The following is a 14580-nucleotide window of genomic DNA, read 5'->3' on the forward strand; positions in this document are numbered from 1 at the left end:
TGATCATAAACTTTTAAAAAGATTATGAACTGCAAATCTCATTTAAAAAACCTGGAAGTCTCCCAGAACAGGATTATTCTCCTTCTTCAGGGAGCCATGGTTATGTGAGCCAATGAGTGATGGGGGCAGCACATTCCAGGAAATTGGTAATTTCAGCAATGTATGCAGAAAACCTCTTATGCGGTTGGCATAATCATGAAACACTATTGCAGCTGTAACTCTATATGTAAAGTCAGGCTCATTGAGAGGCTGCTGAGGTTCTTCAGAGAGAGATACAACTCTCTTGTCTGTAGATGGTTACACCAGATGCATTTTTCAATCCTGGGTTGGTTTTGTTACATACAAATACGAAATTGAAGTACATCTTGTTTTTCTCGACAGTTGTCCTGTAAATATTCTGTCTTCACTGTGCTGAGCGTTTCCTGGAACGTGTCCAGATTTGAATGGCTTTCAAATATGTATAATTTTGGCATCCCACCTAGACATCATTTCCGCAGCCTAGATTAGGACACGGGGTAAGGATATTAGATGCACAGGCAGTGCTCTGAAGTAAATTGGCTAACTGTGAAATACTTTCTTCTTTTAGTGCCAAAGACGAGACATTCCGGAGCCAGTTTTAATACATTCACTATATTTGAGCAGGCCACTATCCAGAGGCTTCAAACTGTCCATTCTAGTCTAGATCCTATTCAGACAGTATTGAGAGCTTAGTTTAAAATTTGTTGAAGTGATTAGAAGGCCATCAGTTGACTTTACTCGTTTTTTAAAGCAGTCTATTTGAGAATGAAAATAATATTTCAGTTTTAGTAAATGCTAGGAGTTGTGAGATTAGTTGTTGCTGCTGCATCCTTTCGATGATCAGATTTCATAAAGGATGCTAAGAAACGTGGTGCTAAATCAACATAAAGGTCTGCTTTGAGCCAGCTTGCTTAAGCATGCTCCCTCCAATAAGTAGCCAGCCAGGCAAATCTTGAACTAAATCAGCTGTAATGGTGAGATTGGGAGTCTTTTTTAACAAGTGGTTACAACTGAAATTTATGATTTTAATGAACAACAGTTTTTACTCAGTCTATCCAAATTAGGTCCCTACTGTTCATATAATACATATGCAGAACTTGGCAGCAGATCATGTTCTGTATATAAAGTTCTAGCCTTAAAAATGCTTTCCATTATTTTAGTTAGCTTCTTAGGTCTATAACTTGGGATTTTTTTTTTACTTCTCACCCCAGTCCTTTTGAAAAATTTGGTGTTATATTGGCGATCTTCCATTCCTAAAAGTGTCAGCATTGCCTCATTGCATTACATGATTCATTCTGCTATTTCTTTCTTCAGCACATAATACTTCAATAAGTCAAATATTAATACAAATATTGTACTGTAAACTTTTGTGGATCACATCTCAGTGAGGCGCAACACTGATAAATCTACAGTAATTAGTAATACTGCAACGTATATCAAGCAGCCAGTAAGTTTTAAAGTATGTGTTCTCTTGAATGATGATTTAATTTGAGCTATATTTCAGCCTGGAAACCTATTCTTATTGACAGGGCATCTGCCCAAACATATGTGAACTACTGTAATATTAACAACAGTAGCTTTGAGCATGTACAAATAAGCACAGCACTCTAAGTCAAAGATGGTAGCTTCTACGGGAATATGAGCACCTTTTAAATCCAATTCAATAATGCTTGGGTGATAAACTCAAAATCTATGCTGTTTGCATGTTGTCATTATCCAAAGCCCATATTGCTTGATGGTCTTTGCACAGCCAGCAACTATTCTCATGAGCAGAAGCATCCCAAGTGAAAGGCATTTTTCATTGTTGTTCTCTAAGTGTCTTTCCTCAGCATTCTTTTGATGTCCCCTTCCAAAAATGCAAATTATGTAGAGTTCTGGGTTGGAAGTTTGGGAAGCAAGTTTCTCCCTATATTCTGTGATGAGCCAAAGTAGATGGGTCATTATCTAGATCCACTTCAATCCAAGTTCAAGCCTGGGTTTGGGACAGAAATGGCTTTAAGGTCTCACCACAGGAGACAAAATACACTTGAATTAGACGGGTAATTCAAGTGTATTTTGTAATTTGCGTGTATTTGAGTGTAATTTGAGTGTAATTCAAGTGTGTTTTGTCTCGTTGGTTTGACCCTTAGTTTGCCTGATTTATGGTCTTCAGTGGCAGAGTGACAGTGGAGTGCATCCCTGTTGATTCTCCTGGGCCTCTCAATAGCATTAATTGACCATGAGATCCTTCTGGAGAGGTTGGCTGGGCAGTGCTTTGGTATTCTGCTCTTACTTGAGTGGCCAACTCCAGCAGGTGGTGCTGGGAGATGACTGCTCAGTCCCATTGGTATTTATAATATGCTATTGGGTCCTGCAGAATTCTCCCATCTACATGAAACAGCTAAAAGAGCATCAGGTGATTTGGAGTAAGGTGCCACCAATATGGGGATGATACCAAGGTCTGGTGTCATGAGTCAGCCTCAGCCTCTACTGGCCACCTTACCTCTTGCCCCAGAGTCCTCCTCAGAGGATGAGCAGGAAGAACCAGTAGGGGCTACTCTGGAGCCAGAGCCAGCCGTGACAGCTGCTGCTCCGAAGGAAACTCAGCAGGAGCAGCCAGAAGCCTCTGCAGAGGCTGTTGGAGACGAGGAGCAGCCAGAAACCTCTGCAGAGGCTGTTGGAGACAAAGACTCCCCCAGAGCAAAAGAGAAACCTGGGAACCCTGGGCCAGCTGAGAAGAGGAAAAATAAAGCAAAGACAGCTCTGTTGGAGAGGAGAAAAAGTGCTCCTTTGCAGGCACAGGCAAAGAGAAAACACCTGCTCCTTGTTAGGACAGTATAAGAGAGAGAAGCTGAAGAGGCCAAGTGTGGAAGCAACTCAGTTCGCCACTCCCGGTGACCAGAGCTCTGCACCTGGAAGCTCCTGGCCTGGCCTGGCCAGAAGTTGTACTGCTTAGAAGCTTCCTTGTTTCTACGTAAACTATGGACCTGTATATGGAAATGATTTGATTTCTGAATAAAAAGCCAATTAACCAGGAACCTGTGTCTTGATGCAATGGCCCAGAGATCTGTCTGCTGTATCCTGTCATCCATAGCCTGACAATCAGTGCAATCCACTTTATGTCTATCACTTGCCACAATACCTATGAGTACAATTAGAGTAGCAAATTCAACTTTAAAAAAAATTGCATGATCATCATGGCCGACTTGGTGATGGCACCTGATTTGCAGTTGATTAAAGTCATGGCAATTATCACACAAGTAATATTGTGCTCAAAGCCTTCTGCTTGGTTTTTGAAAGAGCTTTGGTGTTTGCATACTTTGAATTTAAGATGAAACCTTTGACTCCACAGATTATTTGTGCTCTGATTATGTGGTCTTTGTCTTTGGAAGATAATATTAAACAAGTGATGCTTAGGGGTTCCCTCCATAGATCAACACTCTGTTTCATATGGAGATGTGTCAGGGATCTGGACACATATCACATAGAGAAGGTATAGTTTATGGACTGTGGACTCCACTCCTGGAACTTACTGACTGAACTCTTAATTGCAGAGCATATGCAGTGAAGTTTTTATAATGCAATGGAAATGGTAGACCAATGGTAGATCACTATCTACAGAAGGGCTACCTTGGATCCAATCCCATATCCTTATTCTGCATCTAAGAAATTATGTGAACACTCATTAGCTGTTTACATGTGTTGTAGAAACTGCAAATGCTTTAAGGGAAAACAGTCTGGAGTCTGCTTTTGTATGAAATTTATTTCTAAAGGCTGTTTAGTCATAATCAGTGAATAAAAATAAAGGCATTTTATTAAAGCTCAGAAAACGTGTTATTTCACATGTTCTTTGATCTGAGCCCTTGGAGAAGAAAACCTAGCTTGAGCTAGAGCAAACATTTGCTAAAATGTAGAGAGGTAGATAGTGATACTTACATGCAAACCCTGTGCAGTTTTTTTTTAAAAAAAATACCCAGTTTGGGCAAAAAGAATTTTGGTCAGAGAGTATTTGAAAGGGGGAATTGGTAATGAAAGGCTTCTATGCAATTTTGTCATTCTGATTTTTCTAGGTGCATCATAGAAGCATTAAGGGTTTTTTTTTAAAAATCTTCCTGATACTTTTTCTTTGGGGTTACCTTTGCTTCTTTGTTTTCTCATTTCTTTAATCCAGGAGGAGCTAAATTTTCTAAACCCGTGTTTTTAAAAGTCTTTGAGTTGTAAAAATACTACTTTGTGGAAAGAAAAACTTCTCTAAACTTATATGAAATAGGTTACTATGTTTGAGGGGTCATCTAGTAACTTTTATTATTTTGTTATTGCGCAAAGCTGGCATGGCATACTTCAGAAGGAACATACTATTCAAGTAAAAGACAAGTCTGCTTTCCCTATATACAGATATTCTATGTAATTATGTTTTCTAAGATCTAAAGAATGTCACAGTTCTGCATTGTGATAATTGGCAGGAGTTGATTTAAGAAAATAGTTTAAAAATGTTTTTATGTGTACCATAATAAGCTTCAGTCATGACAACCAAAGACTTTACTTCTTGGCCGAAAACAGAATAATAAAATAGTTGTTGAGGTTGAAAGATATTTACAGTACTCTTGAGCCTTAAATAAACAGAACAAAATTCTAAACAAATTGGCATCTGCTGAATTCATTGGAGGAGAATCCCTCTTCCAGTGAGTATTAAACTTAAATGTTTACAGCAGAGAGACGATCCTTTAGAGAGTCCGTTGTTTAAGTAGTTAAGAGTGAAATCTGTAGGCACTGCTATGTAAGTTGGGCTCTTCTCAAGACCTATTACTCTTGACTCTGATATTTTACTAAAATGTAGAATCCATGCAGGGATTTAGGAATATTGTCCAGATGAAAGTAACAGGCATATAAATCCTCCCTGAATGCTCTTTATTCCATGGTAAAGTTTTTTCCCTCCCTGAAAGTGAATCAGCTTGCCTGAAGATTCCAGTGTTTTGGAATCCACTGTTTTGACTTGACAATATATAAAACTCTTATTCAGTAGCTTGGTATGAAATCAAGGGCAATTTTAAAATTAACTACTTTGTTAATCCACAGCCCTTTTACGTCACTATTTGCTACAGATGGCATGCTTTATTGAGCCTTGGTACATTTATAAATTAAAAGCCAAGTCTCCACTGATTAAAGATTAATAGATTCAGATGTTGAATATAAAACTTATGGGCAAGGCAGATCTTGTGTGATCCCCTTTTTTGTCACTATGTAAGGTATTGTGTCACCTGGAATTAAATGCTATTCTGCAATCACTGCTTTGATTTGTATGGGGAGAACCACCCTCCCTTGAGGTCCTGATAAAATGTTCTGAATGGTTGCAGTCTTTTTGTTTCATTGTTAATGCTTGACAAATTTCCTAAGCAGGTATTTCTACAAAATCATTTCTGTTCAGTATTATTTACCTTCAACATGAAATTATATGTACTAGAATAGCTAGTACTTGGAACTATAAATATGCCTTTAGACAATTCAGCACAAAGTCTTGAATGGTCTTGAATGTCGCCCAGTAATTTTGTTGTTTATTGCTGTGTATTTTATTGGTTCTACCAAATTTTTAATGATTTTTTAAAAAAAATCTTAGTTATTTTAATTTTTAAAATATGTATATGCTTGCCTTTCTCCTAAGCATCTTTCAGGACACTGTTTTGATAGCCTTATGAGTATGATGCAGTCATTTAAAGAATGTGTATTATCTCTACATGCCAATGCCAAGAGACGCCAAGGTGACTTTCAATACTGTATGTATCCATATTTTTCTAATTGTATTATAGTTAGTGTGATGTAATAAGATGATCTCAGTCAGGTGGTCAAGGCTTTTTCTTTGACATCACTTAAATAACTATGTGAAGCTATAACTTAAGCTATAAAGGGTTTTTCACTTCGGACATCTATCATAATGATGTATCCTTACAGCAGAAATATACCACACAATGTATTTTTAAAAAACACATTTTAACAAAGTAAATTTTCTCTGTCTGCATACTTATATTTACATAGTTTCTTTTCTGCAGGCTTGATAGTGTGATTAGTTTTGCTTTGTGATAATTGGCAGGATTCACACTGGCCATTTCTACACGCTGTTAAAGAGACGGCCCACTTATTGAACTCTGGCCTTTTTTCACTCACTCCATACGTCTCCTATTTCAAAGCGGAAGGAGGCAATTTGGCTTCCATTTTTTTGGTGTCTTTTCTGAGAACAGAATTTCCCACACTTTCCTGTGCCAGCTAAAAGATGCCAAAAAAAAAGGAAGCCAAACTGCCGGCTTCCACTTTGAAATCAGAGATGTATGGAGTGAGTGAAAAAAAACACACCAGAGTTCAGTGAGTGGGCTGTCTCTTTAACAGTGTGTGGAAACAGTCACTAAGAAGCCTGAAGGAAGACATCTCTTTATTTTCTGCTTCCAACAGCAGCTGTCAGTCATGACCCTTTATCATGATAATAAGTTGTGCCCACTCTTGACTGACACTGCTAATGTTGAAATAAAGTTTGAAAATTAATTCAGTTTTAAATAGTGCTCAAAGTTGAGAAAAAAACAATATTCCAGATAAAATTGATGTTCTCCTAGGCCGTGTGCAACAGAATCCTATAGCAGACAAAAATCATGTATATCTTATGTGATGCAAAAGAAAGGGGCGGATTACAACTACCAAATTTGAGATTATATCATGAAGCGATATGTTTAACATGGTTAAGAGACTGAGTAAATTTATCCAACTACAAGCTGTTAACTTTGGAGGCATGCATACTTATGCTATGAGAAATATAAAATGGATGGAATGTTTCAACACCACTTTGTAAGGAGAAATATTTTTTTGGTTTGGCAAAAATACAAAAAATATATAGAGGAGAAAAGGCCTATGTGGATCGTGCCGGCAGAAGTGATAAAACCACATACAGACTATTAAGGAGAAGACTGGATAACATATAAGGAATTATTGTTGATAGAAAGAGACATTGTAAAAATGAAGAAAGAAGAAGACTTATCTTTTAAAAATGGATGGTTACAATACTGACAAATTAAAGACTTATTTGAAGTAGATAAAAGAAAAGTAGGTTTCAGAACTAGAAATTCAGAGTTAGAAGAACTTTTACTTGGAAAGGGAACAAAAATAATTTCTAAGCTTTACAAATTGTTACTGAAATGGTACACAGAAGATGAAATGGTTAAGACACAAATGGTGAAATGGGCATTACATTTTAATAAAGAGATTACAATAGAGGCATGGGAATACTTGTGGAAAAATACTATGAAAATATCTACATGTGTTAATTTAAAAGAGAATGGATATAAGATGATGTATAGATGGTATTTAACACTGAAAAAATTAGCAAATATGAGTAACGTTATGTCAAACAAATGTTGGAAATGTAAACAACATGAAGGCTCTTTCTATCATATGTGGTGGACTTGTGATAAAGCTAAGCAATTTTGGTCTAAGATATATGCGGAAATGTTGATAATTATGAAAGGTAATTTGTCAAAATGCCCTGAAATGTTTCTGTTAGGGCTTAATATGGAAAAAGTCAATGTACTGGACAGGACATTAATGTATTACATGTTGGTGGCAGCAAGATTATTATATGCACAATACTGGAAGCAAGAGGAGATACCAGAAATTAAGGAATGGATACAAAAACTGTTGTACATGGTGGAGATGGACAAATTGACAAGAAAATTGAAAGAACAAAGCTCAAATGAATTTTTAAAGGACTGGGCAAAATTTAAAGACTATTTGAAAATAAGTGGGATGTAAAAGGACAACTATGGTCTATGGATAGTTACTAATATGTATATGATAATAGAACTAAAAACTATGTAAGAACTTTGCCTTTGAAAACTAGGACAAATATTAGAATAGAAGGAAATGAAAAGACTTAAAAAGGTTTTAGTGCTGTTGGGGGTCTAGGGTAAAAGGGGGAGGGAGGGTGGGAAATGTGTAATTGAATTGATAAATGTAAGACAATAAGTACTAGTTGAAAAAGAAATGAATGTAATATGTAATCTATGAAATGTATGTTAACCTACCCAATAAATTTCTTTATATATATAAAAAAATCATGTATATCTATTGTGTAGGTGTCCTTCTTTTATACAATGTTCCTCTTCTCTTTGATTACCTGGATACTGGAATTTACGAATTTCTCTTTTAAAAATGTCAGACCAAAAAAATGATCACATGCTTGAAGGGTTTATAGAAAAACTTTAGAAAATGTACACTTCTAAAATATGACTCTGCCATTTTTCTGGGCAGTTTCTCCCTTTTATATTGCTGAATTGGATAGAATTTTGGTTAATAGTCACTGAGTAATGTGAAAGTCACTTTAGATTACAGCCAGAATCTTCCACAAATGGAATATAGCATTAAGGATTGACTATTAACCACCAGACCAAAATTCTGATTGTAGTCTTGAAAATAATCTATCGGGGAGAAAGTAGAAATTATCAAAAAATGATGTCACTTCAGTTAACATTAATGAATGTTAGTCAATCAATCAATTAATTGATTAATATCACACTCTTGATATATACAGGGATTTTAAGGAAGCCTTCTGAATATGTGATGACTTCACTTGCTCCCTTATTGGTGAACATGGTTAGCTCCTATCAATTTATGACAGGGACTGTAGGATTATGCTATAGTGATGTATACATTCCTAGCTGTACCCCACTGGAGAGTTATCGCAAAGTACCAAAGAACATGAGACATTTTTTATTTTGCAAATAACATCAAAAATATCATCCCCTCAACAGTATTTTTTTACATGATGTTGAACTGGACTGCACTTCATAATGTAGTAAACTGGCCAGTCCCTGTGTCAAGTGACATAAAGGGTCACCCACAGGGAAGTTCTCTACATACTCTGGGGACTCCCAAAATATACAGGAAAAAATAGCATTTTTTAATTAACAAACAAAAGCACTGTTGTCCTGCTAGTAGACTCTAGGACGAATAGAGTATCAGGATAGCTGAGATGTCAGTTAAAAGGAAAGAGGAGAAAGTGGGGGGAAACAGCCTGCCCAAGTCCCTTAGAGAATCCTGGAAGGGAAAATATTGAGAGATGATTTTCGGTTGTTACCCAGTTCTTCAGTTCTTTATGGATCCACAGGTTGTATTTCATAGTTGTCTGCTAAGATGAAGAAATTATAGTAGGCACATTTGACCTTGGTAATAATCTTTGAAGTAAAAGAATATCCACATTTTAAATCCTAAATTTTGGTCTGGTTCATGTAAACTACATTGACTGAAACAGCTTGCCATTTGCCTGCACATTTCCTTTCATGAGGCAGAAGTGTAGGTTGCATCTTGCATTGTGGTTGGATGTAAGTGCAATGTTTATATTAGCAAAGGTTTTCCCTATCAAAAAAGAGAGGCTATTTAGATTATATCATCCATGTTATATGTTACCTGATGGGCTATTGTATGGGGAGTAGAAATGGGCATGAACCAGGAAAATTTCAAACCCTGTGGTTCATGGTTCGTCGCGTTTCATGAACCATAAACTTTCATGAACTTGCCCCAGTTCACAAACTGGTTTGTTAGGTTCATGAAAAAGTCACTTCCGGGTCAGCAGAAGGTTTGCAGAGAGCCCATACCCCATGTTGTCTAGGAAACTGATTGATCGGTGTCAGGCTGTCTGTAGTGATGAACTGAAATACAAACCAAATGAACTGGGCTAAAATTTGTCACTGTTCATGAGAAATGAGCTCCCACAAACTGCCGGTTTGCGAACCACAAACCGACGTGGTTTGTGATGAACTTTGGTTCATATTTTGGTTCGTGCCTGCCTCTAATGGGGAGTAATAGGGTGGGTTAGCTGTAGAACCACAGGAAGGAATTGGCAGTCGAGAGTGAGAGGCCATGTATTAAAAAGAACTGAATAAATTGTGATTCAAACCCATCTTTATGACAGTCACTTCCATAACAGTTGTGTAAACTTGGTTGCTTCCACCAAGAATAGTGAAATAGGCTATCTGTGATGCCTGTGACATGACTTAATGGGTACAATATCAAGTCAACTATTACTTTTGTCGCTTTGCATGTTTATGCTTTTCAGACATGCCATTGTGACAGTTTTGGTTTGGAAATGGTGATGAGTGTAGGATGTTTACATCGTTTTTTCAGGATTTTGGAACTGTTTACTTAAGTAAAGCATGTAACCAAAGTGTTTATTTCTTCTCATGGAATTTGTTTACAAGTATAAGATGTCTTTAGTTGCTGCAAATAAAATATAACATCTATGACTACATAAGTAAAAATGACAAATATAAACCCATGCACATTTTTTGTGAATAGTCAGTCTAAATTAGATGTATATCTAAATTCACAGCAGAATATGGTGGCAGTCTCAGAATTTTATGAACATTTTTATATTAACACATTTCTCCTCCATATTTGGTCTTTTCATTCTCCAGCTTGACTAGGGACTGGGGGAGTATGGAGAGGGGTCAGTGATTTCCCTAGAACTCTGTAGTAAAAACCATAGTGTTTTGGGAATTCTAGAGTGCTCTGCAACACGGTGATGTCATTTCCAGTTAATGTGGCCAAAAATGATCTTGCAATGTTGCGGGACACTGTTTTGGCAATGAGAGCAGAGCAGGAGCTTCCCCGGCTCCAGCAAGTAAGCGGCAACCCTAGCATGACAAATCAAAAGTGGCCCAAATGGCCCTTTTCTCACCGCTTTTTAATACATACAAATATTTAATAGACTTATAGTTATGCTTTTAGACAACAGGTTTTGACGCTTAGAAATCCAGAGAATGTAAAACTTGTGGAGCAGAAAATTTCAGAGGGCAGTGTTTTGTTCCTTGGATTTCCCATATTCCAAACAAGCTATCTCTCCAATGCACTGCTTTCTCCAATTTTGTGCAGCATTCATTCAAGCACATGTGAAAAATCATATTGAATAGTGGAGAAAAATAATATTTGAGTAACAAAAATACAGAATTCGGGTGTGGGGAGGGAATCCAGAAGAGAGGAATGGAAGGCCAGAGGAATAGAATTTTTTGCAATTTAAAAACGGTGCCAGTACTCATCTATATAGGTTGCATTGATTTCCACCAGTGCCCCCTGAGGACTTGGGAGACACCCCCACCCCAAGGTGCTGGTACTCAGTACTGGTAAGCACGCGCACACACATACACCCTACATACCTGAGAGACACAAAGACAAAGTGGAGTCATGGGAAGTCTGCTCACTGATTTGGATGGAATTTATACTTAAAACTCTTTCTGTTGAAAGCAATGCAGTTCATATACAATAAAATCAATAGTTCTTCAGATATTGGAAGGGTTTTTTGCCTTTTCTATTTAAAACTCTTTTGGTTGGAGAAGGGAAATGAACTTGGAGGAGGCATATCTGAGGGTGTATTTCTTCAAGTCCAATTTCTCCTTTCTTTAGAAGAGAAAAGCCCTCCTTATACAATGGGCAAGATTTGAGTCCAATCTCTCCTTAAAGATCAACAAGATTTCTAGGGTATAAGCTTTCAAGAATCAAAGCTCCTTTTGTCAGCTCAGTGCCGCTGCAAAGAAGCAATCTTTCACTTCTTCAAAAGCAAAATCCTAGAGAAAGTATTTGTGCAATGTCACCTTCGATTAAATCAAAACTAGTGCTTTAGTTAATTGTCTTCTCTATGGGCCCCATATTCCAGTCATACCTCTTAAGTGATACCCTTTGTCAGGTATCTCTAACTTCCAAAAGCTCATGCCCTGGATATCTTGTTGGTCTTTAAGGTGCTACTGGACTTAGACCTTGCTCTTGTACTGTACATCAACACAGCTACCCACCTGAAATTATACTTACCGAGGGTTTTGGCCTAAAGACTCACATTCTCTGATTCCAGTTCCCCCCATCCCACAGGCTTCAGGATGAAGGGAAGCAAGCAGCAGACTGTTTCCCTGCAGTCTGCCAGACTCCTAATGCATTTCCTACAGACTGAATGAACCTGTACTCTGCACGGACCTAGTTTTGGTTGCATGTAGAAGATCCACTGAAGAATCACAGGATTTTCTTGCATGGCTGGGTAGGGTCACACCCACTTTCAGGACCATCTTTTTCCCTCTCTATGAGTCGACAAAGTTTGCACTCTAAAAATCAAGTTTCAGTTATAGAGGTATGACTGGAATATGGGGCCTGTAGAGGAGGTGATTAACTAAAGCACAGGTTTTGGTTTAATCAAAGGTGGCATTGCACAAATACTTGCTGTAGGATTTTGCTTTTGAGAAAGTAAAAACTTGCTTCTTTGCAGTGGCACTGAACTGCTATAGAAACAGATGTTCAGAAAACTCAGTATTACAATATTCTGGTTATTTGCTATTAAAGCTGAAGTTAATAACTGAGCGTATATACCACTCTTCTAGACAAATTACTGCCCTACTCAGAGCAATGAACAAGGCCAGTGTTATCATTATCTGTGGAATACAGCATGGGAGCTGGGGCTGAGAGGAATGGCTTACCTAAGGCCACCTGCTAAGCTCATGGCAGTACTGGGATTTAAACCAGCAGAGTGCTGATTAGAGATGGGCACGAACCTGAATACGGGCAAAAAACCCCCACGAACCAGCATGGTTCGTGGTTTGTGAACCAGTGGTTCATGGAAGATCGTTTCCACGAACTTCCACGAACTGGTCTACTGGTTTGTTTGGTTCATATTAAAGGGCAGTTTAAATGGCCATTTCCCCAGGAAAATGGCCATTTAAAATTTTCCTGCTGCTTGCAAGCGGCAGGTCCCTTTAAACTATCTGCTGGCAGGCGGCGGGGGAGGGGGGAATCCCTTTAAATGCCCAAATCCCACAAACTCCTGGCCCCATCTTGAGGTTGATAACTCTGCCTCTTGTTTCATGTGTAGCTTTTTTCTAAAGCAGTTTTTATTCCATCCAGGCATACTTCCATGTCACTACACAGATTATTAGAATAAGTCAGGTAGAAGTTTAGGCCTTCATGTTAGTATGGTTTCATGCACACATTTTTTGCAGAAAAACCCCCCTAATCGTCTCTCTCTCTTACTTTCTGTCATTTAGCACTTTCAGACCATGTTGAAGACTAAGCTAAATGTCTTAACCCTTCGGAAGGAACCTCTCCCTACGGTGATCTTCCATGAGCCAGAAGCTATTGAGCTGTGCACCACAACTCCGTTAATGAAGACCCGGGTACATGCTGGCTGCAAGGTGTGTAATAATTCAAAATTTTAGTCAGCTTTGGGATTGTTCCACTCCAATAAAAAAATGGAAAGGAAAGGAAAAATCCAAACATCTTATGAATTATCATTTAGAAAGCCACAATATATTTTTCTTCTACACCTCACGTTATTATTGTGTGCATATAAAATTGTAATGAAATTTTTGCTTTTTGGATAACTGAACATTTCATATTAATCCTGGACTTGTAAAAATATTCATACTTGCAGGTTTTAAAAAATACTAGATGATCAATTAACATTTTTATCTGGAAGATGAAGAGGCTGGACCCTCTAAATTCTCTACCCTTTTGTATTATTTTGGACATTTTAATGTAAACCTCATCTCACTTTTACAGCATGATATGTAAGGTACTTAAACAAACACTGGTGATTAGTCAAAGAATAAAAATGTAAGTATGTAGGATGCTTAGCAAAGAAGAGATCCTAAGTGTCATTTCTGTTACATCCAATTAACATTAAAAATGTTAATGTTAATGGCAGCAAAAGACTCCTCCTTGCTAAGCACTTGAATAGCTGCTACTAATCAGAGTAGACACATCTGTACTAAGTTGAGAGTTAGCACAGATGGACTGGTGTGGCAGACCTGTTCAGATGTCACATCATACCATGGTTTGGGATTATATAAGAAACCTTTGAACTCTCGCACTTTCACTTTTTCTCATGTGCTCCTAAGCCTTCCCAGCCTGCTTTTTACCAAGCCACAGTTTGGCATTACATCCGAACCATGCAAAACAGAATATAAAATAGGTTTTTGATTGTAGTTTCCAATTCTGGTTTCCTCAAATAATAGTTTGCCTCATTTAAATGTAATATTGAAACTGGTTTGCTACATACCTCGGAAGAGTGAATCTAAGTGCCCAAGAATAAAGGACTTGGGGAAGGAGAAGAGAAAATGCACCAATTTAATCACTTAATGCTGATTAATTATGTCCTAAAACAATACATTATCATAAACCATATTATGATTGGGAAAGTGGTCCAAGAGAGCTAAGGTAGACAAGTTAATTTTGTTGTTTTCCTTTCTCTCTGCACAATTCGTCTGTAATTATTTTTGCATTTCTTTTAATAAATTGTTTGGAGTATAACTTTGTGGGTTCAATGGGAATTTGCAAGCTTCAATCTAAACCCAGTACTTTGGCCCATTTTGGTCACAGCTAACCAAATAATTGTTTAGTGGAACTCAATCTGCAAGGTGATATACCTTGCTGGGTTGAGTTCCTCTTTAAAATCTGATAGGGCTGGGAACCTGACTCTCTGTTCTATAGCCGAAAGTTTAGTCAAGAGATCATGCTGGCAGCTTGTTACCCTGAAAGTGAGGATTGACTCCCAGATTTGAGTATTTTGCTCTTGAC

At 37.6% G+C, this 14580-nt stretch overlaps 1 protein-coding gene across 3 annotated transcripts in view; it reads left to right on the forward strand.

Moving 5' to 3' along the window:
* Positions 1-14580, forward strand: part of PID1 (phosphotyrosine interaction domain containing 1) — a 165517-nt gene that overhangs the window by 53580 nt on the left and 97357 nt on the right. For all 3 annotated transcript variants that reach the window (XM_054984052.1, XM_054984053.1, XM_054984051.1), the window contains exon 2: positions 13050-13196. In XM_054984052.1, the coding sequence (XP_054840027.1) occupies positions 13050-13196 (147 nt within the window). The remainder of the gene's footprint in view (positions 1-13049; positions 13197-14580) is intronic.

Source organism: Eublepharis macularius, chromosome 6 (genome assembly GCF_028583425.1).
Source record: "Eublepharis macularius isolate TG4126 chromosome 6, MPM_Emac_v1.0, whole genome shotgun sequence".
In the NCBI taxonomy this organism is placed as follows: Eukaryota; Metazoa; Chordata; class Lepidosauria; order Squamata; family Eublepharidae; genus Eublepharis; species Eublepharis macularius.